The following is a 27125-nucleotide window of genomic DNA, read 5'->3' as shown; positions in this document are numbered from 1 at the left end:
ATGCATGAGACAAGTGCTCGGGCCTGGTGCACTGGGAAGACCCAGAGGAATCGGGTGGAGAGGGAGATGGGAGGGGGGATCGGGATGGGGAATAAGTGTAAATCTATGGCTGATTCATATCAATGTATGACAAAACCCACTGAAATGTTGTGAAGTAATTAGCCTCCAACTAATAAAAAAATTTAAAAAAAAAAAAAAGGCCCATCTCAAAAAAAAAAAAAAAAAAAAGTAGTGAGAGTGGACATCCTTGTCTCGTCCCTAACCTTAGAGGAGACGCTTTCGGCTCGTCACTGTCGCGAGTGATCTGTGAGTGTGCCACGTGCCTTCTCTGCTTCTGAGCTCACGTGACCTTCGCTTTCACAAAATGATTGGGCTTCCAAAGTACATCCAATGATGAAACAAATGCAGAAACCTAGGTTTTGCCTCTGGAAAATAATGTAAAACCTAATCTGGTTGCCACTACGTCCTGTACAGCGGCTAGTCTTACGTAGCTGACCACTTAGCTTTGCATTCTCTTGTGACAAAAGCAAAACAGAAAACACAATTGGCAGAAAGTCTATACAACTAGTAATTGTGTCCAATACAGTTTTCTCAGCACGGGGTTTGATGGGCATTTCTTCAGTGGCTCATCATCTACATTTTCATAAGAAGCACAGCAGTGTATTTCATGAGATCTTTTTCTTGCTCTCGTCACTTTGTCAATTTCCAGCTTGGCTTTTACAACCTTTTTTTAATCAACCACTTTAACACCCCAACCCAGCACCACCTTACCTAGTCCATTCCTGACTTTGTTCCACTTAGACCCTCCTCTAAACTTTACCATGGAGTAACCACGGAATCAGCAAAAGTAAGGTCAGGGTGGTTTGGTCCCTTGTCATATGGACTATGGTGATGGCAGGCCCCACTGCTGAGGTGCTGAGTGGCCAATGAGAGGCAGATGACATCCATAACCAGTCCTGCTCCCCAGTTCATGCCAGCAGTACTGGAGGGATGTGGAAAATCGGGGCAGGACCATGTTTTCCATTGTTAAGTCTCTCAAAAGTATTTATGTGTTTTTCTCTTCCTGCTTGTTTGAGCTTGGTTTGCAGTATTTTTCAAACCTTCAGATCATCTTTAGCTTGGAACACCCCTGTGCATCTTACTTAGTATAAACTGAAGTGTGATACTACACACAATTTCTCTCCAAGATACAGGATCGTTTTTCTACCAAATTAAATTGAGAAGTGTTTCTTAAAGTGTCAAGGCAAGTTGGAACATTCTCAGAGTAGAGAGTAATCTCTCCATGTGTCTGGAGACCCAGAGGTGTGAGTCTAGAATGAAAAGTGGGGCCCCTGTGGGCTATCCTCCTCTCTTTCTGGCTGCCTGGCTTGGGATTCCCATGGGCCAACCTCTGCCACCCCCATGTCACTGAGGGCATCAGGAAGAGTTAAGGCACCTGGGGCCTGGGCTGGTCTCCAGGACAGCACAGCGGGATCCCACAAGCCCGGGTGCTGTGAGCGTCCTTACTGTCAGCTGCTCTCCCGATCTTGAAACACATCCTTTCACAGAAGATGAAGCTGTGAAGCTCTTTCACACTCACGAGCATGGTTTATTCAGGGGTGCCGCTTATTTCCATTCTGTCTTAGTGCTTAGGGTTCTTCCCCCTAAGGGTGGGAAAATTTTGAAGAAAAGAAGCAAAGTCATTCCTAGAACACAAGTTTATATAACCTCTTAACACTGTAATGCTTTTGAAAGTTCAAATCCTTAGGGGTTGGGAAGGGATAGACATGGCAGCACCTTCCTCCTAGAGTCGTTATGAGGGTTCAGTGAGCTCATTCAAAGAGCAAACAGGAAATGCTCAGCACATGCTAACAGTTCCGAGTGGTGTTACTTGTTCTCTGCCTCCCCTGTTCCTGCCTCAACAGGTCTTCAGACCCCCATCTGCAGCCCTTCAGTCCCAGAGCCCTCGCTCAGCTCTCAGGGATGGGCGCTCATGTCGACACCTTCCTTGTTGAAACACACCATCATTTAACTGAGGATGCTCTGAATTGTAGTAATAAAAACCAGCATATACTGAGCCCTTATAGGGGAGACCAAGCAGATAAAAGACATTTTATATAAGGATTTCATCTAATTTTAATATTCAGTAAGCCCATAAGGAAGCATTTTCCTCTCTCACAAGTCAGAGAAGGGACTTGCCTAAGGGTCACCCAGCAGGTTAGTTTAGAACTTGTATTTCAGGTCACCTCTGACTCCAAAGCCTACACAGCGGCCTCTGCCAGGATCCCATTTCTTCCTCCAGCTGTGAGCTGGGTTGGATCCACAGAGAGCAGGACCACGGTGTTGGCACAGTAACCAGTGGGACAAGGTGAAACTGCTGGAGAAGCAAGTTAGACTTCTCCCTCTCCCAAAAGCAGACTAAAATCTCAGTCCCTTGGGTAGCTATCAGCTTTACAATAAGGCAAGGAAATGACATAATTTTTCATTTGTAACATATCCCCGCCACCAGCACAAAGAAGGGGCATCTTTACTGGCTGTATTCAGTGCTGGATATGGGGGTGCAAGGTTGGGTGGAGCTAAATTCTCCATAGTAAAGGCAAAGAGGAACCAAGACACCCCAAAGGAAGCTCCTAAGTATGGAAACACTGAGGCTACAGGGAGAAGCCTTAGGGAGGTTGTCAGCTAGAGCTGGCACTAAGGGCCTGAGGGGGTTGCAGCCACTTGTAATAAATATTCAGTAAAGTAGCTCATTGATTCCTGGTAGTGTGGGTTTTCTTCTGCATGAAGGAAGCACTGCATCATGTTCCATGGAGGCTGCCCTTGGATGTTATTAATCCTACTGTTTCTGATTTCTCAGGCAACCTCAGAACCTGTTCTGGATCCACAGCAAATCCAAGCATTTGATCAGCTCTGCCATCTCTACCGAGGAAGTTCCAGGGTAATGTTCATGTGGTTATCTAAATTTTCATTTCCCTGTTTATAATTACTCTTTGGTAACGCAGTGTCCCAGGTCCTCAATCCAGCCTCCTCCTCAGGCTGTAAGGTGCCCTGGCATCCCTGTCATGGTGTGTGGAGCCCTGAGAACTTGGCAAAGGATGCAGAAGAAGTGGAAAGATCTCTGTCTCTTACTTACCCTGGGCTGAGGACACAGGAGGGCTTCTGTGTTTGTACTGCCTCCAGAGAAAGCAGGCATAAGCCCAGTCCCTCACCTGGGAGCCTTTGTTTTTACTGATGACTGTCATGTCTGCCCTAAGCCCCAGACTCTGTTGTACATTTGCGTTGGTTGAATTTGTTTTGGCCATGAAAGATAAATGCCAAATTGTAGTGGCTTAACCAAGATAGAATTGCAAATGCAGGGACCCCAGGGCACATTCCATGAATCTCTCTCTGTAGATTTCTTCTACTTTGTGGGTCTATCATCTCTAATATATGGATTATACTCACATGGTTCAACATGGTTGCCCCAGCTCCAACCATCATATCTGCATTCCTGTTAGCAAGGTGGAAGAAAAGGAAGAAGTTCATAAGCCCTCTATTTAAGGATAGTTCCTAGAAACTGTATACACCACTTCCACTTACCTTCTTTGTCCAGTACTTAGACACGTGACCTAACTGCAGTGGAGACTAGGGAAACTGGTCTTGATTCCAAAAGCCCTAAAACTATTGAATCCTGTAACTGTAAAAGAAGAATACATGTTTAGAGGGCTACTGGCAGTCAAGCCACAACACTCTGTCTCTGTGTGGCATTCGTCTGTCATCCAGTCACCGCCAGCACCCTGGGCTCATCCTTCCCAGCCCACCCGCTCCACAGGGCGATCTCCTGTCTGTTTCTCGCCTTTTCTCCCAGCTCACAGAGGTCACTGCAGGTCTTCTGTCCCTTCTCTAGGGGTTCTGCTGCTTGTAGGGCACCATCTCCAAGCCCCAAAGTCCTGTTACCCCCCTGGCTTATAACACGTTCCTGGCTCTCCAGCCCCTGCAGATGGAGTCAAACTCAGCCAGCTCCTCCTCGCCCCCAGTCACACGTAAATTCTAGTCAGGCCAGATTTCTTCCCCACGCTTTCCTTGAGTTTGCACAGACTGTCTCTGGGCTCTTGTTTTTGTGCTGTGCTCCCTCTTCCCATTCCCCACACACCTGCTAGGGTGGTGGCAGCCCAAAGGAAAAACAGTGTTCCATCTCTGAGAGCTGGTCTGGACAGAGGCTTTTCTTCCAGGAGGTCCACTGACCTGGCCTCACCTTGCCCCTTCCCAAGCCCGGCTCTGCCCTGGGAGTGGGGTTTCTGGGCCTTTGATTCTCAGGAAGTTCTGTTTCAAACTACTGAGCCACTATTTGGGACCCATCAATTTACAGAACACTTAAGGTACAGAAGTGGAAAACAAAAAATATTTTTGTGATTGATTCTTTCACTTCAGTGTGAATGTGAAAGAACTTCGTGTTTATGCAGTAGTCCTTGCAGAGAATGCCATAGGCTGGTGGCAGCCCAGAGGGTTACAGAAGATGGGAAGTGGCGTAGGTGGGGCTTGTGCAGAGCGCGGGACCCCCCTCTGTAACCTGCTCGACAGCAGTGGGAGTCCCTGCAGGGAGCCTGGTTTGGGACTCTGCCTTGGACCACAGCCTGCCTGAGCAGGGCCAGGTGCTGGAGTATTTTAGGTAAATCGGCACTGTGAACCAAGGCTCTTCAGATGTCTCCCAGTTACCACAGCCACTGCAGTGAGTTTTCAACAGGACAGACACATGTAATTCTCCTGCCACTATCACCTAGGTGAGGAAAGAACCCTTATCAGAGGTCGGAGGGCAGTAAAAGACAAGACAACCTGGGGGAGGTGGGAAGAGAGCAGGTGACAGACGTCATCTCCAGGGGAGGCAGAACCGCAGGTAGCTCGGCAGCCGAGCAGGGACCGAGGGACTGGAGCTTGAATCCCAGGCTACCACTCACCCCTGGGGTGACCCAGTTACTTCACTTCTCAGGGCTCTGGGTTTTTTACCCAGAAGGTGGTTGTGGAGGATCAGACACACTTCATGTAAAAGACCTAGAGGCATGATCCAGTAGCCTAGTGGGCACTGGGGGTGGTTTCCTGGGGCTGTGGGAAGTCCTGGCACCGGGAGGCTTGCGCTGCTGTAGGAGACGGCTCGGTCCTCACAGCTGCTGTCTCTCCAGGTAAATTCCAGGTGTGGCACTCCACTCTCCTCTGACGTCAAGGGCATCTCGGGACTAGGTCATCAGGCTCTGTACCTAATCTTCCCGGCGGGCTAGATCCACAGTCTGCCTTCCCTGGCAGGTCTGAGCCTGTAACAGGGGGAGGGTGTCACTGGTGAACACCGGGGAGCAGGGAGGGCACTTAGAAGAGAAGGTGGCATCCTTGAGTGTCCCTGGAGGCCCTGAGTTTGAAGTGGCAGCTCGGGTGTCCATCGGGAGCTATCTGGATCATGAAGGCAAGACAGAGCTAGAGATCACCACTTACTCTGAGGAAAGCCACTAAGAAGAGAGCTGGGCAACAGGGTCACGTGCCCTCTGCAGAGGTACACAGCGTGAGAGAGGCTCAGACGCTTTGCCATGTCAGAAAGCATCACAGTGTGACGTGCCTGTGAGACTGACCACGTCCAGCCTCCTCCTCGTTAAAGGAGAAAATTTAGGCCTTACCAGAGGACGTGAACATGTGCAGAGTCACCGTGGTGGTTAGCTAGATGCAGATGTGGGGTTCATGCCTGGTCTTACCTCCAGCCCCCACTGACTGTGTCCCCTCCACTGCAGCTGGCCCTCCTCACAGAACTCTCCCAGAATCGCAGCAGCGAGAGCTGCAGGCCGTTTGGAGGCTCCCAGAGTGGCCCCGCCTTCAACAGCATCTTCCAGAAGGAGAACTTCCAGCTGCAGCTCATTCCTCCCCCAGTGACCGAGGACTGAAGTCTTTCCTGGGCCTGGAGCCCAGAGACAGGCCAGCAAGGGGAGGGGTCACCGAGGACTCCACGCCCCCAGGCGCAGAGACTCTGGCCCTCCTGATGTTGTTGCAGCCTGGGCACCAGACTGATTTTGTTTTGCTTATTAAGCAAATGAACACGATGTACCTCCATGCAGTTATTTAAGGATATGCGTTTTTGTCTGTTGGGACTCTTTCCCCCAAGAGTGGAGAAAAGGCAGAGCTCTACAGGCGGCAGCCCGGTCCATGGCCACCCCAGCCCCTCTTCTCCTGCTGGTGGTTAGCATGGGGTGCCGTTGCCTCTGCTGCCAGAGGGACAGTGGGCACTGGGCTGCAGCATCAAGGAAACCTGCGCTGGAGGGAATGAAGGGCCTGTGGGGGCTGGGGCACCTCCCTTTCCTCATGTTTGTATTGAAACCCATTTGAGTGTAACATCTGACATCTGCCATTTGTAACAATAAATGCCTCCCGTTCATGCCCTGCAGGCCTACTGACTATCTCACTCTCCCTCTACCAAGTCACAAAGGACATTCAGAACCTTTGTGGCCACAATTCAGTTCTGTTAGCTCAAAGTCAAGGGCCCTGACTGGGGCAGCCCTGCCTTTATTCCATAAGCAGCTGCGTCACAGGCTCCATCCAGACCACCAGACACCCAGGCACTCCTCGGCCAGGGCCCGGTCTGCCAGAGCAGGATGTTCACATTTCTTGGCCCAAGAACTTTGTACATCATTGAGCCAACCACCTCAGGAGAGCACACCACACAGGCAGAGACTAGGCGTCCACCCCACAGACTCAGGGCCAGCCAGGCTCCCAGAGCCGGAGAGCACAGGCACCAGCAGGCAAGTGCTCCAGTCCAGCTCCAAGCCCGACGCTCACAGCTCCTACCACCCCGGTAACCCTCCACCCCTGCACTGCAGGTGCCAGGCATCATGCCGGGCCCTTTCTAATCCTCCAGAACCCCCAGGAAATCGATGTATGAACTACATAGAACTGCTAACAGAAATCCTGCTTCTGCCACATTCTGGCTGTGATCCTGAGCAAGTCAGTTCACCTCTCTCAGCTTCAGTTTCTTTATAAAATAAAGACTAAATGAACCCATGCCTGAGGACACGAAGTGCAGCGCAGACCCGTGCCGCACTGCCCAGATGTGTGAGCTGCGCTCTTAGCATAGAACTCCTTCGAGGCAGCGGCACGGGGGGTGCGAGGAGGCCACACTGGGGGGCATGGAGCAGCAGTACAAGACCAACAATCAGACGCACAAGGGTCTCAATCCCATACTACGGACAAGAGAGCTGAGGCTTACACGTGGGGAAAATTTAACCAAGGCAACACACAAAAAGTGGCAGATCACAGATCTGAACTCAGAACTGATTCCAGAGCCAGTGATGTCACTCCACAAATTCCGTATCAGAGGGTTTCTTGATTTCTTGATGAGTCTAAGATCAAAGCCAAAGGAGCTCGACAATCTCAAAGCAAAACGCAGCACTTGTTGCCCTTCCTCAGTCTATACTCGAAGGAGCCAAGGCAGTTAGTTCACTGCACACCCGAGCAGTTAGTAAACTGCACACCAGGACCAGTAAACACCATCACGGCTCTCCTCCAGCCCTTCCCTGAAATATCAGCCCCAAGAGTTCCTTGTCATTCGAGTCACAAAACCACTGAACAAAGGCCAGCAGCTTTATACCCAGGTCATGCCTCCTGTCTCATCTGAGGGTAGATGAGAAACCAACCCCAGGGCTGGGCCCTGGGCCCTGCCGGCCTGAGCTGGGCTCAGTCCATCCCCTCTCCTGGCACTGAGCACGTGTCCTAGTCTGCAGTGACGTCGGGCCCCACTTCAGAGCAGTTCCTCAGGGGAGACTTCTCTCGAGATACATTCAGGCTCAGTCGGCAGCCGTGGTCCTGCGGATGGGGCCAGGGAAGCTCACTGCAGGTCGGGCGGGCGGTGCTCCCAGGGGTGCGAAACAGCAGCCCTCAGCACGCGATCCAGCCCAGTCAGAGCCCCAGCTGCTCTTGCAGTCACGTGCCCATCCCTGGGCTGTGACAGGTGGCCGGAGGAAGGATCTGGGGGAGGCAGGCTCCAGGCACCCATAAGCTACCGTTTGGGGAGGGCACGTACCTGGGCTGAGCCGGCTCCTCCCATCTGCCCCAGGGGAAGGCAGGGGGTCCTCTGAAAGGAAATCGGGGTCCTGAGAGAAGAAAGGAGGGGTTCTGATTGGCCAAAACGCAGCAGTGTCCGTAACAGCTCATTTCTTCTTTGCACCTGGTAAACAGTGAGTATCTGAAAGTTAGCCGCTCAGTCGTGTCTGAATCTTTGTGACCCCATGGACTGTAGCCCACAAGGCTCCTCTGTCCATGGAATTCTCCAGGAAAGAATACTGGAGTGGGTTGCCATTTCCTTCTCCAGAGTATTTGAAAGGACCATCTGAAAATGGTTACTCAGCTCCCAGGTTCAGCAGAGTGCCCCCTCCCTCCTGCCGTGGTGGCAGGGGTGGCAGATGGAGTCTCACCCAATTCCCCACGGGAGGCAGAATGGACTGATGGAGACAGCCCTGGGCTGCCGGTCAGGGGGTCCCTCACAGGCCTCTGAAAAGCAAAGATACATCTGCTCCCTCTGCAACAAAGGTCCAGATGATGTGTGGGAGATGCTTTGTAAAGGCAACATATTACCAACCACAGCCCACCATGCTGAGATGGGGAGGGAAGGTGTTTGTGGAAGAGGAAAGCCAACAGGAGCCTCATCAATGATGAATGCGTCAGTGAATAAATAATTCAGAGCTTTGGGGATCCTTTTAGAAGCAGTATGTTTCCACTCGGCTTTCCCCACTGAAAATGTTTTTCCAAAAGTGCATCTCCAGAATGAGGTGCCTGTGACGCCTGCCCAGCCGCAGGAAAGGCCTGGTGTGTTGTCCTCCGGGTAATCCAGGGAGGACTCCATGACCTTGGGGAGTCTGTGGGTAGTCAGCCCCGCTGGGCCCCAAGGGGCGGCTCTGATTCATCAGAGGGTTCGTCCAGCGGCCCCTCCTCTCTGGGGCATTGGTGGCCATCATCCTGCCACCAGCCCCTCCACACACCAATACTTTCTGAAGCCTTTCCCACTTCCCCAGGGAAGTGGCAGTTTGACTCACCTTGTTTCCCCACTTGGGTGTTGTCCTATCTGCCTCCTATCTGCCTGAGGGCACACGACTGTGTCTGGTCCACTCCTGCCATCTTTCATAGTAACAGTGCTGAAAGCAGACTGGCTGCAACGATCTTTTAAGTCTCTTTTTAAGGTAAACTTTTTATGGACAAATGTTCACAAACCACATGTACAAAGCTGGATTAATCCATGAAATACACACACCTGTATAACCAGCACCCAGATCAAGCAAACAGAAATGGCCAGCGCCCAGATGTCCCCTGAATTCTGTTCATCACCCCCCACCCCAAAGCTAGCCACCACCATGCAATATAAAACCATACTTTTGCCTGTTTTGAACTTCATATAAATAAAGTATATTTACTCTTTTGGAAGTGGCTTTTTTTTTTTAACTCCAATGAGTAAAAATGTCTGTGAGATTTATCCATGTTGTTTATTCTCATTGCAAAGGAGTGTTCCACTGTATGAATACACAATAACCTATCCATTCTATTGTTAATGGATGATTGGACTGTTTCCAGTACTGTCTTTCTTTGTGGTGGACGTATGTATGCATTTCTGTTGGGTCTAAACTTAAGAGTGATTTTTCAGGGTCAGAGGGCAGGTGTAATTAACAGATTTTTGAGTATATTCCTGCCTGTGTGAATAAACGAATGTCTCCAGCTTCAGGAACAAAGCCAGTAGCCCCTGTTCCTACCTGACGTCTGTTCCCTCAGAACTCTATGCCACATCCATCTCAAAGGTCAGAATTTGGTGCCGATAATCTTGGAGGGCCAGATCCCAGCCCCTAGGAACCTGGAGGACCTCATGGTTTGCCAGCCCAGCCTCTCTTCTGTACACGAATGAGTCGGTCCATCATTCTTCAATATTCCCCCAATCCACCTCCACCAGCAACAGTGACTTCCTGACTTCCAGTCAACTTCCTCCCTTTCTCCTCCCTGCCTCCTCCCCGCCGCCGACCTTGCTCCCTTTCTGAGGCCTCTGTCCTCTATCAGGCTGACTGGGGTCCACGTGCTGTCCTGTTTGATTCAGTAAACACTGCAGCACTAGGAATTCACTGCCTGCCTGTGACTCTTGAGCTAGGTGGGGTGAGGCTAAATCCCCTGGGGAAGAACTGACCTCTCCAGGACCCCCAGAGAATTCTAGTTGCACCCCCTGATCATGTGCTGATCTCCCGGCGACCTACAGAGATGCCCACTCAAGGCCCCATCCATGTTCACTGGGGCCTTTGCTCCTTGGCAAACTCCAGTCCTTCCCACATTCTGTGCAGCTCCTACATCAAGCTACAGTCACCACCCAATAGTCGATAAGATTCTCAGCAAAAGCAGGCTCTGAAGATCCCTATGAATCCCACGTGGCCTCAGGAAGCCCACCCTCTAGGCGTACCACAGAACCCCAGCCCTGGGTCCTTCCAGTGGTTCCAGACCTCACTGCATGGCCTCTGAGAGCACCACGTGGTTACACCTGTGGTTCTTCCAAGGTCTCCTGCCGGAACATGGTATACCTACATTTGCTTGATGAATTTTGGCATTAGTTCACACAGGCAGACTCTAAACACAGGGGCAGAAACCCTTAGTCTACTACACAGGGCTCTTCCTTGTTCACGGCTGGGTCATCAGAGTCAGGGGCCACGGTCCCCTGGGGTCGGCTGCCCCCCAGAGGCAAGCCTGAGGTAGGTGAGGGCTGGTGCTTACCACAGGAAGCAGCTGGAATCCAAGGCCCCACTTCAGTGAGGCTGGGAGCAAAAGGAGGTAGAAGCCACTAATACCTAAAGTGCTAAGTTAAAAAATTTTTTTTTCTAGGTTTACCTTAACATGTACTCTTGGCTTGGCTTTGAAGTGAAGTGAAGTCACTCAGTTGAGTCCGGCTCTTTGTGACCCCATGGACTATAGCCTACCAGGCTACTCAGTCCGTGGGATTTTCCAGGCAAGAGTACTGGAGTGGGTTGCCATTTCCTTCTCCAGAGGATCTTCCCAACCCAGGGATCAAACCCGGGTCTCCCACAGTGTAGGCAGAGGCTTTACTGTCTGAGCTACCAGGGAAGTCTTGAAGCACTAAGATCTGAGGCCAATTCCAAGGGGGGTTCTTAGATCCAGGGTGGGCCACTCCGTAGCCCGAAGCAGTGTCTGGGTCTCGGCCAAATCCAGGTCAAGCCAGGCTGGGCAGAAAGCTAGAGCAGTAGACAAGGGTGCATGAGGTGATGCCCAGAGGCTGGGCTGTGGCTCCTGGATGCCCCTGCCTAGAGCCAGGGCTGGGGAGGGGTTGGGTAGGCTAGATGTAGGGAGGAGAGAGGTGGGTAAGGGAGAGCAGCAGGAGAGGGCAGGCGTGACTGCAGGGGCTTAACCAGTGAGGGCTAACACCAGCTGGATTTGGATGTTTGGACCAAGCTCTGGACCTGCTACCTACCTGCAAATTATGAGCGACTCACCTGCCTTTACTGTCAACTTAGCTTTGGGATACCTCAGCCATGAACTCGTGAAGTTATCCTGTCCCACCTGGCACACACAGGAGCTGGGTTTGGCAGGTGAGATGGTGTCTGTGGAAATGCCTTGCTAAATTCCCCTTCAGATGCTGTGTGGCTTCGAGGATCCACGCTGCTGCACTTTCTGCCATCATCCTGCAGTGACGGTCCAGATCTGGGCATGAATCCTCTGGGATGCATGCACACTAGGTGATGGCTCGTCATCAGAGAGGACTGAAATGTCCCACCAGAGACCTTCTGATCTGCCGTCTCCAAATCTACACACACAGTTTCGGGCTGGCAACTGAGGACAACAATGAGAAACGAATCCCCTCTCTAACCCAAGGGCTCAAATCCCTTCTAGTCACGGGTGGAGGCCTGACTGGGGTCCGTCCCTGGGGAGGCCAGGTGGTTCCAGGACACACAGTCCGCAGCCCAGCTTTCAGCAGCCCCTCCCCCAGGCAGGGGAGCAGGTGGGAAGCTGCCGGACTCGGGGGATCCCCACTCCCTCCCTCAAACCTCCAGCAACGTCAGGCTCCATCTGCAATGACTGTCCTGGGACTCGGTATCTTCCAGCTTACAGGGTTTGTTTCTGAGTGTATAAGTAATCATCAACTCGTTCTTTGAAAACTAGGAAAATTCCAAAACACGAACAGAAAAACACCATGCATATGCAGGCATATACTCTCATCTGCCTGGTTTCTGAAGAATTCTGACTTCTGATTGCTTCTCCTTGACCCTCACATCCCACCAAGCCTGAGTCCTAAGGTCCCATCTTACCCCTTCATTCAGCACAGAATCGGAGTGGGACCCCAAGGGTTAAAGGCATTACCAGTTCCCAGTGATTGAAATGTAATGAGGACGAGATGGTAAATTAAAGTTAATTGCAGAATAAAAGTGTGTGTAGTCAGCATCTGTAAGATGCTACAATGAGATGCTTTCTAGAACTTGGCAATACAATTATGTAGAGAGTTAAATTAGTAGAATGCACACACAGTTGATGAGATTAGCTGTCTACAAAAGTCACTTTAAAAGATAAGTTATCTTTTGTGAAGGCAGGAAGAGCTAGCCTAGATTCCTGATTAAACACAGAGGCAGCAATGGCCAAATCCAAGCACTGAGATGTCTACAGAAAGATTGCGTGTGTGTGTTTGTGCATGGGTGTGTGTGTGTGTGCTGGGGTGGGGGGCTCAGAACAGCGGGAGGGAGGGAGAAGCCTGGCAGCGTCTGGATGAGGAAGGGGAAGGTGTCCGCTGGGTCAGGGACAGAAAGGGGACCCTGTGCCCTGCGGCTCGCCCACTGTGTGCCTCCTGGCTCAGCCCCCAAGGTCCTGAGAGTGGGAAGGGCTACAGGAGGAGGCAAAGGGCCCAGCACATGGGCTCCACGGCCAAGGTGACTGGGTTCAAACCCCAAGTCCCACTTACTTGCAGGCTGAGCCACTTTGGGCAAATGTTTACTTCCTGAGGCCTTTTCCTGGTGTGAGAGAAGGATGCTGCAACCTCTCCCGGAGGGCTGCTGTGGGGATAACTCGGGAAGCGAGAAGGCAGCTGTATCATTAGTACTATGAACAATGGTATTACTTCTATTACTGATGAACAAATTTATTTAGCACTCCCCATGAGGTTTCTCAATACAAGCCAACCCCAAAGCTGCTCTGCTCCTGGTAATTCAAGCTCTTGGACCTGCCACACTGAGTCTTGGTGACCAAGTGACTGGGCCCCGAGGCTCAGCAGGGCAGCGGCTGCCCTGGCTGCCAACCTGCAGTCAGAGCCACCGTACATGGGATGTGTGAGCTGAAGACACAGTGCAGTTCTGTGTGAAATAAACCCTGTTTGTGAGGGAACGTAATTATTTGTGTAAACCTCATGCAGCCAACAAAACAGTTACTTAAATGGTTCTGGGAGTTATCAAGTGGTGACTGTGAGTGTATAGGGTACGTAATAATAACTATCTGCCGTAAGTTTCTGTAAAATTTAAATGGAATAATGATGTAAACAACTTATTTCCTAGCACAAAGTAAGCACTGATATAAACGTTTCACATTTTGCAAATGAGGTTTTTTTTGTTTTTCATTTAGCTCACATTGCGTTACTATTTAAATCAGACAGAACCTATCCAAAGGCAGGGGTGGGGTGGGGAGGAAGAATATTCCAAAATTCAAAATAGCGCATTTGTGCTGGTATAAAAGAAGAGGATCACGTTTATTTTACAAGGTAGTATTCTCCTAAAGTATTATACAGAGAGGAAAGTTGAGCTGTTTGTAGGAAAACAATGTAATTTTAGGAAATTAGAGAAGAATCAACATTGTGCTTAAAACTTGAAAACAGACAGGTTTTAAAAATCACACAGTAAGTGAATATTACAAGGTACAAACATCCTTAGAAGTACATATGGACACCATGATACGGAAGCTCAGCATTAAAACCGCTAGTGATGACTTGCTTTTAGACTTGTCCAGCCTGTGAAGAGGGCACTTCAATCTGAACAGAAAGAACCCAAAGCTCGACCAGAGACGCAGCTCTTTCCCAGCACAGCCAACTCTCAATTACCCATGACAGTGAAAGGGAGCAGTGACACAGAAGTCTTCTAAAGGTGAATTATTCCCCAGTTGGTTCTGAGTGCCCTTGTACTCACGGCTGAACGTGAGAAACACTGACAGCACTGACCAGGAGCACAGCACGCCCACTGCTTTCTCCCTCCTCAGCGGAAGAGACACAAGCACACAAGAGCCCGACACAGCCGGTGTTCACTGTGCTGACTCCTCTGGAGTGGGGGGTAGGGGAAAACCCAAGAAAGCTTCGTTTTCCTCGTGTAAAAATCCAAAACATGTCAACAAAATTTTGCAAATAAGATGGAATAATAAAAGTGTTGACAGTATAAATATTTTTTTAATTGTGCTATTTCCCCCCTTGCCTAAAAGTATTTATACCACCAAAAATATCTGGATATTTTGACAGCTTTCTAAATTACCTGGTTGCATCCTACTGCCTAAGTAGAGATATCTGCATAAAAGGAGGTTATGATCAAAGGAACTACGATGGTTCAAACAAGCCAGGAAGCAGAGATTAAGAAATAAAACCACCACTCTCAAGATAAAATCAAATCCTAGTTCAAATCCAAAAAGGTACTTCAGGGAAACAACTTTATGGTTTTGTTCTGGTTCTGCTGATTGTATTTGTACTATATTACTTTGAACTACAGGTCGTCCCCTTCCAGGAATGCGGCAGTTTTTCTACAGAGGTTTTTCTCAGATTTGCATTTCAAATCTTGAATATACCTAGATTTTTTATTGTAAAGCTTCCATTGTTAATGTACCAAATAGTTATAACCACAAAAACATTTTAATTGCTTTGTTATTTCTCAGAAAAGTCATGAACACATGTGAAACTTGAAAATGCTAAAAGAAATCTTGGTTAGATCAGAAAGCTAAACTCCACACAGTACTTATTTCGTATCTTCTACCTAATAGCTTTTACACCAACTTTCAAAAAGTGGGAATGGTGTCAGTTTTTGACAAAAGCCTGAGACAGCAGTTTTTCCATTCACACATCCCAACTCTTTGCCCCAAGTGAGCAAAGGTCCAAGTGATAAAGCTTTCATATCTCTCAGTGTACAAGTATTAATCAAAAGCCTATTTAACATAACTGTGTTCAATGTCTATAATACACACTGCAGTCTAAACATTTTCTAAAGTGCCTATAAATATGCTTATACAAATGCATAATGTAGTATCAGAATTACAGAGAAATTCTTTCATATAATATAGAACAGAATAGGCCTAGAATTTAAGTTGAAACTACATATTTTTATACCCTTATCAGTTGTTTTTGGAATGCAAGCATAAAGAAACAATTCTGGTTCAATCATATATGATTTTCAGATAATTATTAACAGTGATAGGACAAAAAAATCCTTGCTTGTGCTTATTTAGAAAAGGCTATTTTGAGATCCAGGAGCATTTGATATTTAGAATCCAATGGGATGTCTCCAATTCTATAAAATTGATAGTAGTAAGTGAATCTTAGTTGAGTTTTTAATTATAAAGAGTTAAAGTGATTATCAACTAGTGTTAAATCCAAAAATTCCATTAAAATCCTGGCTAATCTGAATGGCAGTTCAGGAGTTTTTAAAAACAGGAACCTAGGCAAAAGTCATAGATATTACTAAGAAGGGCCCAACCCTGGCACAGCCAGCCTCAGAAGCGTGGCCCTGAGCCCATGGATTCCCATGGCTTTGGAGACCTGGTGATTGACCCCAACTATCAACACATTAACAGAGGAGAGAACTGATAGGAACAGTACAAAGAGAGCCTCGTATTCCTGTCCAGGGATGAAATGAGCTCACCCACGGCTAGGTGCAGACAGGACCCTGGTTGCAGCTGGCCAGTCAGTCCAGGCAGCACTGAGAGAGCCCAGAGCAGGGCTCATCAGCTCTTTGTCCCTAAGCCTTTCTCCCCACACCTGCTTCTGCCGCCCTCTCCTGGGCCCCGCTGGCCCCGGAGCTCTGGACAGCACCTTCTCGGTTGATGTGTTGAGTCTTTATGTTTCAGTAAGTGGAAACTTTATGCTGGCTGCATTCTCACCTACCACACAAAGTGTTAAGTAACACTGCTTTCAAAGGAATACGCGCACTCTGCTTCCTAAACCCTAAGGATGTTTAGGGCGCCTGAACCTAACAAAATGTTCTAGCCAGTCACGTGGACTGCACGTACAACTAGGAAAGCAGGTTCTGCCCGGAGAGATTTGTGCAGGATGCCAAGTGGAGGCTTCAGGAAAGGACACAACAGGCCTCTTCTTGTTTCTTAAAATATGAACTAACGTGACACAGGAGAGTCGCATCGTAATGCCAACAGAGCACACGATGATGCCATGAGAGCAGGCTCATGGAGAGTCAGCGTACAGGAAGTGATTCTCTGTCTCCAACTTGGATAGTTTAGTTTCATGTGGCCGTATTTCAAATTTCCTGGATTCTTAACAATGCCTCACAGACAGTACATTTGGAGAAATGGCAGATAACCAACTCACACAAGAACACCTATTATAAATGGAGATTAGGAGCAAAATTCTGAAGAGAGCTAAATAAGAAAGAATCAGTCACTATTTTATGTGTGTAAGAAAAGAGAACATTTCCAACAGCCCATGAATATTACTGTAGTAAAGAGAATGAATATTACACAAAATATTTTCTCCTGACTTAGCAGCGAACTATTTCAACTGTTTTTGCATTGGCATAAAAAATCCATGCATCATACTGAATTCTAATCCATTTCTCACCTAAGCCATTCTAATGCTTCATACAACCAAATGAAGCAGAGTTAATCAAACCTATTAGATTCATTCCTAATCCCTAAAGGACTGCTGTCTTTAGCATTTCCATGCTAACTAAAACTATTATTGATTTTTTTCCTTAAGACATCAGATGTGGCTGCCTCCTAAATATAATACCTATATGACTTCCTAAAAGTTTCCCGCATATTTGAACAATTTTAAAAAGCAGGGAAATGTTGAGGAAGCCACCCCTGAGGCCAGCTCAAATGCTACTCCTTCTCCAGCTAGCCCAAGCCAAGTGCACCTCTGCCTCCCCTGGGTTCCCGGGGCACTCTAGGTCCCCTCACCTGCATGGATTACCTCCCCAAGTGGACTATGGTCCCTTCCTGCTGGGAGTCAGGCCTTATTCATTCTGTATCCACACAGCACCCTGGAGTGGGGAGAGGCATTCAACCTAAGCTGGACTGAGCATGAAACAGATGATGTCATCTCTTCTGGAGCGAGGTCTAGCCCAGCGCCAGGTCATGGAGGGCTGGTGGTGCAGATACTGCCTTAACTGGGGGCTGAGCTGGCCTCCAGGAAGCTGTGGCAACACTGGCCCAGAGCCAGGGCAGGTGGTAGGGAGATGAGGGAAGGACAGAATGGCCTGCGCCAGAGCACAGCCTGAACAGGTCACGTGAACCAATTCTCCACCCGGGACTAGCAGGGGAGCAGTGCTCATCAGCATGCCAAAAGGGCTGCCAGAGAGTTGTTCTGCGAAGAACTGGCTATTTTTAGAACAGTGTCTCCTTCACTCTGGGTATCTGCTCAACCTGATCCATGACGCTCTGTGATCATCGCTTCATCGCTTTCAAAGTTCCCAGTGAAATTAAGGCTGGGTCACAATTCATGATGCCAGATGCTACACAGAAAGGAAGTGAAGATACAAAAGAAAACCATTTATAACAAAAGAATGTCTTAGTTATAAGACGAATTTAAAACTGAAGCTAAATCAGCAGACCACTGAACTGCTCTGGTTGTTACAGAGGGGTAGAAAACACTGACTGCACTGGAAAAAGGATCCATCAGACAAAAGTACAAAAGCTCAGCACGGATCAGAGGACGTGGCTTCCCGCCTGCACCCTCACACGGTGGTTTCTATTGTTTCAATCACTTCCAGATCAGACTGCGAGGGGGAAAGAAGGGTGCACTCATCTGGCTCCCAGCTGCTCTCTGGACTGTAATCTTCCTCTGAACTCAGTTCTGCTCCTTCTTCTGTGTCCTCATCACACGATTCCACATAGTGAGCCCCGATCGCGTTGATCCCAGAGTCCTCGGAACTTGAGGGAGAAGAGCAGTGATCTATTTTTGGTGTGTTGCTCTCTTTTGAAATAAAGGCATCATGTGCAGAGACCTCCTCGGGGCTCATTTTGTGGGAATGTGGTGCCGGCTGCTTCTGCACATAACACATCTTCCCATTAATACATTTAACCTGATAGTTGTCAATAAAGAGGTCTGAGATCATACAGTACCTTGGCGAGTCAGGGGGGAGAGGGGGCTGGAAAACAGATGCGAATTTCAGAAAGTGTTCAGTGAGGGAGACCGAAATCTGAATGGTGTTCGCAGGCTCCCGAGGCTTTGCAGGAATCTCAGTGCTGGGAAGCTGTTCCACAGGGGTCATCGGCTGATACACGTACTTGCCTATAGGGGACACAGAAAGGCAGCTGAAATCTCAGGGTGCTACACATGCTAGGGTAAGGTAGCCATAATGGTTTCTCTCTGAGGACTCAGAATGTTTTTAAAAATATTTCAAAACCATCCCCAAAGAAACTAAAGATAGAATCAACATGGTTATAATCAATCAAAAATTCAGCATGGTACATAAACATCACGGTGTTTCCATCTAAAAACTCAACACACTTTACAAATCTTAATTTTATATTTAAGTCTCTGGAATAGGTAGGTGGATACTATCATCCTTATTTTACAGGCATCTTGAAATGATTTAACCATCATACCAGAATAAAGAACGTTTACAATATAATATAGCAAAAACACACTGTAAAATAGTATTGTTGTTGTTATTCAGTCATGCTCAACTCTTTGCGACCCCATGGACTGCAGCACGCCAGGCTTCCCTGTCCTTAACCACCTCCTGGAGTTTGCTCAAACTCATGTCCATTGAGTCGGTGATACCATCCAACCATCTCATCCTCTGTCATCCCCTTCTCCTCCTGCCCTCAATCTTTCCCAGCATCAGGGTCTTTTCTAATGAGTCGCTCTTTGCATCAGGTGGCCAAAGTACTGGAGTTTCAGCTTCAGCATCAGTCTTATTTTATGGTGTAAAATAGTATAACACACCATAAAATTATAATTCCATTTTATCTTTAGTGATTAGATGCTAATATAGAAACTTAAACGGGCTTCCCCGGTGGCTTACCAGTAAAGAATCCACCTGCCAATGCAGAGGACTCCAGTTCGATCCCTGGATAGGGAAGACAGATGCCCTGGAGAAGAAAATGGCAACCCACTCCATTATTCTTGCATGGGAAATCTCATGGACAGAGATGCCCAGTGGGCTTCAGTCCAAGGGGTCATAAAAAGTTAAACAGAACTTAGCAAGTAAGCAACAATAGACATTTAAAATTTATTAGCAGGATTATGGAAGACTTTCATTCTTTAGGTTTCTAAATGTAAATCAGAATACATACACACACATATTTAATAGATAACAGCCTATAGGATTGTCCTGGTCACCCACAGTGGCTGGGGTAAGGTACAGAGTATGAAACAATCTCTTTTAAAACCCAAAGCTCATCAGTGACCTAAACAGGAGATATTCTCCCTAATGCCAGCTTCACAGGCACAACCTCAGCCAAGCAGAAGTAAAGGCACAGGCAGATGCAAACAGTGACCTGCAAAAAATCAAGAAGCTTAGCCCCAAACCTTCCTTCTGCTCTGAACCCTCGAGTGTTTTTCACAGAATTTATGTGGAAGTGAAACCTAACTGGATCTGTTCCTACTGTCTCTTTCCTCATTTTCTTCACTCAACAGTTAACAAAGCCATCTCTGTATAAAGTGTTACGAAAATAGAGATGACAATTACCTAGTCTGTAAGCCTAACCAAAACGATCACAAGAATGACAGCTTTGTTTAACTTAATGAAACTATGAGTCATGCCATGTAGGACCACCCAGAACAGACGGGTCATGGTGGACAGTTCTGAGAAAACGTGGCTCACTGGAGAAGGGCAAACCACTTCAGCATTCTTGCCTTGAGAACTCCATGAACAGTATGAAAAGACAAAATGGTATGACACTGAAAGATGAACCCCCCAGATCAGCTGGTGTAGTATGCTACTGGAGAAGAGTGGAGAAATAGCTCCAGAAGGAATGAAGAGGCTGAGCCAAAGAAGAAACAATGACAGTCTTGGATGTGTTCGGTGGCGAAAGTAAAGTCTGAGGCTGTAAAGAACAATATTGCACTGAAATCTGGAATGTCAGATCTATAAATCAAGTAAATTGGAAGTGGTCAAAGAGGAGATGGCAACAGTGAATACTGACACTCTAGGAATCAGTGAACTAAAATAGACAGAAATGGGAGAATTTAATTCAGATGACCATTGTATCTACTCCCCTGGAGAAGGAAATGGTAACCCACTCCAATATGCTTGCCTGGAAAATCCCATGAACAGAGGAGCCTGGTGGGCTACATACAGTCCAGGGGGTCAAAAAAGAATCAAACATGACTTAGCGACTAAACAATTGTATCTACGAGTGGGCAAGAATCACTTAGAAGAAATGGAGCAGCCCTCATAGTTAAAAGAGAGTCTGAAATGCAGTACTTTGGTGCCATCTCAAAAATGACAGAATGATCTAAGTTTCCAAGGCAAACCATTCAATATTACAGTAATCCTAGTCTATGCCCTGAACACTAATGCTGAACAAGCTTAAGTTGAACACTACTATGAAGACCTATAAGACTTTCTAGAACTATCACCCAAAAAAATGTCAAATTCATCACAGGGAACTGGAATGCAAAACTAGGAAGTTAAGAGATACCTGGAGTAAACGCAAGTTTGGCCTTGGAGTACAAAATGAGTCAGGGTAAAGACTAACAGAGTTTTGCCAAGAGAATGCACTGGTCTTAGCAAACACCCTCTTCCAACAACACAAGAGACGGACTCTACACATAGACATCACCAGATGGTCATACTGAAATCAGATTGATATTCTTTGCAGCTGAAGGTGCAGAAGCTGTATACAGTGAGTAAAAACAAAACCTGGAGCTGACTGTGGCTCAGATCATGAACTCCTTATTGCAAAATTCAGACAACTTGATGAAAGGAGGGAAAACTACTAGGCCATTCAGGTATAGCCAGTCCCTCCCATCAGAAAGCTTCCACAAGCTTCTTATCCTTATCCATCACAGGGCAGAAGGATTTTTAACTTACACACAGATTACATCATGCAAAATGCCATGCTGGATGAAGCACAAGCTGGGATCAAGATTGCCGGGAGAAATATCAATAACCTCAGATATGCAGATAATACCACCCTAATGCCAGAAAGCGAAGAGAAACTAGACTCTCTTGATGAAAGTAAAAGAGGAGAGTGAAAAAGCTGGCTTAAACTCAACATTCAAAAAACTAAGATCATGGCATCCGGTCCCATCACATCATGGTAAATATGGGGAAACAATGGAAAGAGTGACAGATTTTATTTTCTTCGGCTCCAAAATAACTGCAGATGGTGACTGTAGTCATAAAATTAAAAGACACTTGCTCCTTGGAAGAAAAGTTATGACCAACCTAGACAACATACTAAAAAGCAGAGACATTACTTTCCTGACAAAGGTCTGTCTAGTCAAAGCTATGGTTTTTCAAGAAGTCAAGTATAGATGTGAGAATGGGACCATAAAGAAAGCTGAGTGCCAAAGAACTGATGCTTTTGAACTGTGGTATTGGAGAAGACTCTTGAGGGTCCCTTGGACTGCAAGGAGATCAAACCACTCAATCCTAAGGAAATTAGTCCTGAATATTCACTGGAAGGACTGATGCTGAAGCTGAAGCTCCAATACTTTGGCCACCTGATACAAAGAACTGACTTATTAGAAAAGACCCAAATGGTGGGAAAGAGTGAAGACAGGGGAGAAGGGGACGACAGGATGAGATGGTTGGATGGCATCAATGACTTGATGGACGTGAGTTTGAGCAAGCTCTGGAGTTGGTGATGGACCGGGAAGCCTGGCGTGCTGCAGTCCATGAGGTAGCAAAGAGTCGGACAGGACTGAGTGAATGAACTAACTGATTAAGGTATGACCTAAATCTAATCCCTTATGATTTATACAGTGGAAGTGACAAATAGATTCAAGGGATTAGATCTGATACAGTGCCTGAAGAACTATGGACAGAAGTTTGTAACACCGTACAGGAGGTGGTGATCAAAACCATCCCCAAGAAAAAGAAATGTAAAAAGGCAAAATGGTTGTCTGAGGAGGCCTTACCAATAACTGAGAAAAGAAGAGAAGCTAAAGGCAAAAGGAGAAAAGGAAAGATATACCCATCAGAATGCAGAGTTCCAAAGAATAGCAAGGAAGAGATAAGAAAGCCTTCCTAAGTGAACAATGCAAAGAAATAGAGGAAAACAATAGAATGGAAAAGACTAGAGATCTCTTCAAGAAACTCAGAGATACCAAGGGAACATTTCATGCAAAGATGGGCACAATAAAGGACAGAAATGGTATAGACCTAACAGAAGCAGAAGAGATTAAGAGGTGGGAAGAACACACAGAAAAACTGTACAAAAAAGATCTAATGACCCCGATAATCACAATGGTGTGGTCAATCACCTAGAGCCAGACATCCTGTAGTGTGAAATCAAGTAGGCCTTAGGAAGCATTACAACAAACAAAGCTAGTGCAGGTGATGGAATTCCAGTTGAGCTATTTCAAATCCTAAAAGATGATGCTGTGAAATTGCTACATTCAATATGCCAGCAAACAGTGGCCACAGGATTGGAAAAGGTCAGTTTTCATTCCAATCTCAAAAAAGGGCAATGCCAAAGAATGTTCAAATTACTGCACAATTGCACTCATTTCACATGCTAGCAAGATAATGCTCAAAATTTTTCAAGCTAGGCTTCAACAGTACATGAACCAAGCACTTCCAGATATACAAGCTAGATTTAGAAGAGGCAGAAGAACCAGAGATCAAATTGCCAACATCCACTGGATCGTAGGAAAAGCAAGAGAATTCTAGAAAAACATCTACTTCTGCTTCAATGACTACGCTAAAGTCTTGGTCTGTGTGTATCACAACAAATTGTGGACAATTCTTAAAGAGATGGGAATCCTAGACCACTTCATCTGTCTCCTGAGAAACCTGTATGTAGGTCAAGAGTAACAGTTAGAACTGGACATGGAACAATGGACTGGCTCAAAATTGGTAAAGGAGTTTGTCGAGGCTGTATATTGTCACCTGCTTATAAAACTTATATGCAAAGTACATCATGTGAAATAACAGGCTGGATGAAGCTCAAGCTGGAATCAAAAGACTGCCAGGAGAAAAATCAACAATCTCAGATATGCACATGACACCACCCTAATGGCAGAAAGAAAAGAGGAACTAAAGAGCCCCTTGATGAAGTTTAAATAGCAGAGTGAAAAATCTGACTTAAAACTCAACATTCAAAAGACTAAGATCATCGCATCTTGTCCCATCACTTCACAGCAAATAGATGGGGAAAAATGGAAACATTAGCAGATTTTATTTTCTTGGGCTCCAAAATCACTGTGGACAGTGACTGTAGCCATGAAGGTAAAGATGCTTGCTCCTTGGAAGAAAAACTATGATAAACCTAGACAGTGTATTAAAAAGCTGAGATATCACTTGGCCAATAAACGTCTGTATAATCAAAGTTACGGTTTTTCCAGTAGTCATGTATGGATGTAAGACTGGACCAGAAAGAAGGCTTATCACCAAAGAATTGATGCTTTCTAACTATGGTGTTGGAGAAGACTCTTGAGAGTCCCTTGGGCAGCAAGGAGATCATACCAGTGAATCCTAAAGAAATCACCCCTGAATATTCATTGGAAGGACTGACACTGAAGCTGATGCTCCAATACTTTGGCCACCTGATGTGAAGAACAGACTCACTTGAAAAGACCCTGATGCTGGGCAAGACTGAGGGCAGGAGAAGAAGAGGGCAAGAGGCTGAGATGGTTGGATGGCATCACTGACTCAATGGACATGAGTTTCAGCAAACTCCAGGAGATAGTGAAGAACAGGGAAACCTGGTGTGCTGCAGTCCTTTGGGTCACAAAGAGTCAGACAAGGACTTGAGCGACTGAACAACAACAAAATATGATTTAAAAATATAAATCTGGAAGAAAAAAGTACTAAAAGTCCTAGAGACTAAAGCCACAAATGTGGGCACAACCCTGGGTTTATTCCTAGTGTAACTGATTCATCAATCAATCCATATGGTACCTTCCACGCATACTTATGACTGTTTTTAACCTCCGTGCTGTCGCCATTTTGGACCAGATAATCCTGTGTTGAGGGGCTGCCCCTTGCACTGGAGGATGTTTGGCAGCATCCTTGGCCTCTACCCACTAGATGCCAATAGAACCTCCTCCCAGGTCTGACATCAAAAATGTCTCCAGCTGTTGTTACATGCTCCTGGAGGCAAAATAACCCTTGTTGAGAACTGCTGGTTTATGACCTTCTCATGAGCATCTCTTTGTAGGCAAATCACTCGCTGTGCTCTGCTCCCATTTGTTTCAGGTCTTGGTCAAATTGAAAGTTCTAGAATAGGCATCACATTTGTAAGGAAAACTACCTTAGATTTTTGAAGAGAAACGTTAGATCAGATATGTAAACAGCAAACTGTGCCAGAGACAGTACAACATCAATGTTGTATTAAGATCAATCAAGCCTGCCTCTATTTTTTACCTCTGTTTCTTGGTTCATGTATTACGATCAATCAACCTGCCTGTATTTTTTACCTCTGTTTCTTGGCTCCTGTACACAAAAGTAGGCTTAGATGCCACAACTTCTTTGTGATTACATTATTCTAAAAATACAATGGGTTTCATTCTGGAGTAAGGTAACTTCTCTGGAGATCCAGTGGTTAGGACTCCTTGCTCTCACTGCCAAGGGTCTGAGTTCAGTCCCTGGTCAGGGAACTATATCCTGCATGCTTGCATAGTGCAGCCAAAAAACAAACAAACAAAAAAAATTAAGTTGGGGGTAAAACTGTTAAGCCTTTGGGGTCCCAGGTCTGCTTCCAAGCCTGGATATATTTCACACAAATCCTACGGTTACCAAAAATACAAGCAAGAAGAACCATCATGCTTGCTTGGGAAACTGTTTTAAATATATCAGGAATCTTCAATACTGTTAGCTGTAAAGGAGAGCATTACTCCTTGTCAGGCAAAGTTCAAGTCAGGCAAGACCTAACAGTTTGTTATGGCAGGACCTCTGCCTCTAAGCAGAGAGAGCAAAAAGGCAGACCTTTAAGCCTCACCTCTGATCCGCCAGCCCCCGGGATTAGAGAAAGATGAGGCTGGGCAGGAGACAGAGAAGGGACTGGGAGAATTTAAGGGCCTACCGTCCACAGAGTGGTGAACACAACACCTGCAATGGCGGTTTGGTCTCCTCACTCCTTGGCTGGTAGCCTGGTGGTGACTGAGTTCAGGAGGCTGTGGATGGCAGACGCTCAAGAAATGCTTGTTGCAGATGCTGAATAAACACATTCTGGCCCAAGTGACCTCTGGGTTAGTCACCCACTTGTTACAGCATAAGAGGATCTTAAGACCCAGAAGGACCGGGGCTCTGCCTCATCCAAAGGTGGAGGGCATCCTGCAGCCTGACCCCGGGCCTTGTCTGCCCAGCCTCTCCTACACTCAAGTAACCCTCCTTGCTGCCCCTGCCCCATACCCTCCTTTGTGTTTCTTCATAATTTGCCTTTTTTTGCTCCTCGTTTCTTCTACCTGTTACTCTGTCTAATCCTCTCTCCTCCAAAGTACCATTTTTCTTTCCTGAAGTGTAGTAAAAGTAAGAGAAACGCAGCTTGGAGAGAAAGGTGTATGCTGCATTCCAGATAACATTTTCTTCTACAAGTTACACCTACTAAATGTGCTTATTCAGAGCTGGAATGACAGCCTGTTATCTGGTGATGTTGGGGGTACAGATGCAAAAACACAGGCAGAGAAGGGGTTTCTGGCCACTTAGCCAGGAAATTCAATAACTACTGTATTCTCTGAACAACTGTCTTAATGAAAGGTTTACTGTGTTATATTTAAAGAAAAAAAATGGATTCAAACTTTTAAAACTTAAATCCCTAAAAGGAAATATACTCAAAGACAGTCAGGGCTTGGAGAAGAGAAAAGTAGAGAGAGAGAGAAAAGAATCTATATACCACAGCGACTCAACATTCCACCTCTGGGTACACACCCAAAAGAACTGAAAGCAGAGTCTGGAAGAGACATCTGCATCATGCTCCTAGCAGTGTTATTTGCAATAATCAAAAGAGATTGGAAGCCACCTGAGGGTGCCTCGGTGGATGGCTGGATAAACAAGATATATGGTATATACATAAAATGCAATGCTATTCAGCCTCAGAGAGTAAGGAAAACCATACCATAATGTGGATGAACCCTGAGGACACCATGTTAAGTGAAATAGGCCAGTCACAAAAATACAAACAGTTTATGATTCCAGTTATATGAGTCACCTAGAATAGTCGAATTCATAGAGAAAGGAAGTGGAATGGTCTTTTCCAGGGGTTTAGGGGTAAGAAGGTATGGGGAGTTGTTGTTTAAGGGCGATAGTTTTGGTTCTGGCTTTGCAGCATGAAAAGAATTCTGGAGATGGATGTTGGCAATGGTTGCACACTATGAATGTACTTGATGCTGCTGCGCTGTGTACTAAAAAATGGTTATGATGGGAAGTATTATGTGCATTTTACTATAATTTAAAATAATAATCAGTATGATTTACTCTATTAGCAGACTGAGGATAAAAATCTGTATGATGCAGAATATATGAAGAATTCTTACAAGTCAAAACCAAGAAAAATAACCCAATTTTTAAAAAGGAGGTCAGCTAGACAAGGGCAACAGGCGTGATCTTTGTGGTGATGGGAATGCTTGTACCTTGATTACACCACTGTCAGGGTCTCAGTTATGACGCTATACTACTGTGTTACAGCTACAGTTGCCACTGGGGTAAAAGATACATGGGCTCTCTCTCTGTATTTTTCTTACAACTGCATGTGAATCTATAATTTTTTCAAGATAAAAAAGTATAACTGAAAACAATGGGGGGAAAACACCATCACTGAGGTGACACTGCACCCTTTTCATTATGTAGGACTGTATCAGGAGG

General features: G+C 46.5%; 2 protein-coding genes and 1 long non-coding RNA gene across 9 annotated transcripts in view; 1 reads left to right on the top strand and 2 right to left on the bottom strand.

The window, feature by feature from the left end:
* VPS8 (VPS8 subunit of CORVET complex) overlaps positions 1-6376 on the top strand; it is a 285565-nt gene extending 279189 nt beyond the window's left edge. For all 5 annotated transcript variants that reach the window (XM_043473511.1, XM_043473513.1, XM_043473510.1 and 2 more), the window contains 2 exons: positions 2837-2917; positions 5730-6376. In XM_043473511.1, the coding sequence (XP_043329446.1) occupies positions 2837-2917; positions 5730-5879 (231 nt within the window). In that variant the 3' untranslated portion in view covers positions 5880-6376. The remainder of the gene's footprint in view (positions 1-2836; positions 2918-5729) is intronic.
* On the bottom strand, positions 233-10973 carry LOC122444845. Of its 3 annotated transcripts, XR_006270363.1 has the most exons (4): positions 8009-10973; positions 3559-5264; positions 3424-3469; positions 233-1643 (listed from the first exon to the last, which is right to left on the bottom strand). It is a non-coding gene; the product is annotated as an uncharacterized LOC122444845 (long non-coding RNA). The 3 variants fall into 3 exon arrangements; XR_006270364.1 differs by having other exon boundaries at positions 233-5264; positions 8009-8152; positions 9018-10973; XR_006270365.1 differs by having other exon boundaries at positions 233-5264; positions 8009-8078; positions 9018-10973.
* Positions 10974-13659: 2686 nt separating this feature from the next.
* Positions 13660-27125, bottom strand: part of C7H3orf70 (chromosome 7 C3orf70 homolog) — a 118820-nt gene continuing 105354 nt past the window's right edge. The window contains exon 2 of the mRNA XM_043473515.1: positions 13660-18436. Coding sequence (XP_043329450.1) covers positions 17880-18436 — 557 coding nt within the window. The 3' untranslated portion in view covers positions 13660-17879. The remainder of the gene's footprint in view (positions 18437-27125) is intronic.

Source organism: Cervus canadensis, chromosome 7 (genome assembly GCF_019320065.1).
Source record: "Cervus canadensis isolate Bull #8, Minnesota chromosome 7, ASM1932006v1, whole genome shotgun sequence".
In the NCBI taxonomy this organism is placed as follows: Eukaryota; Metazoa; Chordata; class Mammalia; order Artiodactyla; family Cervidae; genus Cervus; species Cervus canadensis.
The sequence above is the reverse complement of the archived record's forward strand: the minus strand, read 5'-3'. Positions and strand labels throughout refer to the sequence as shown.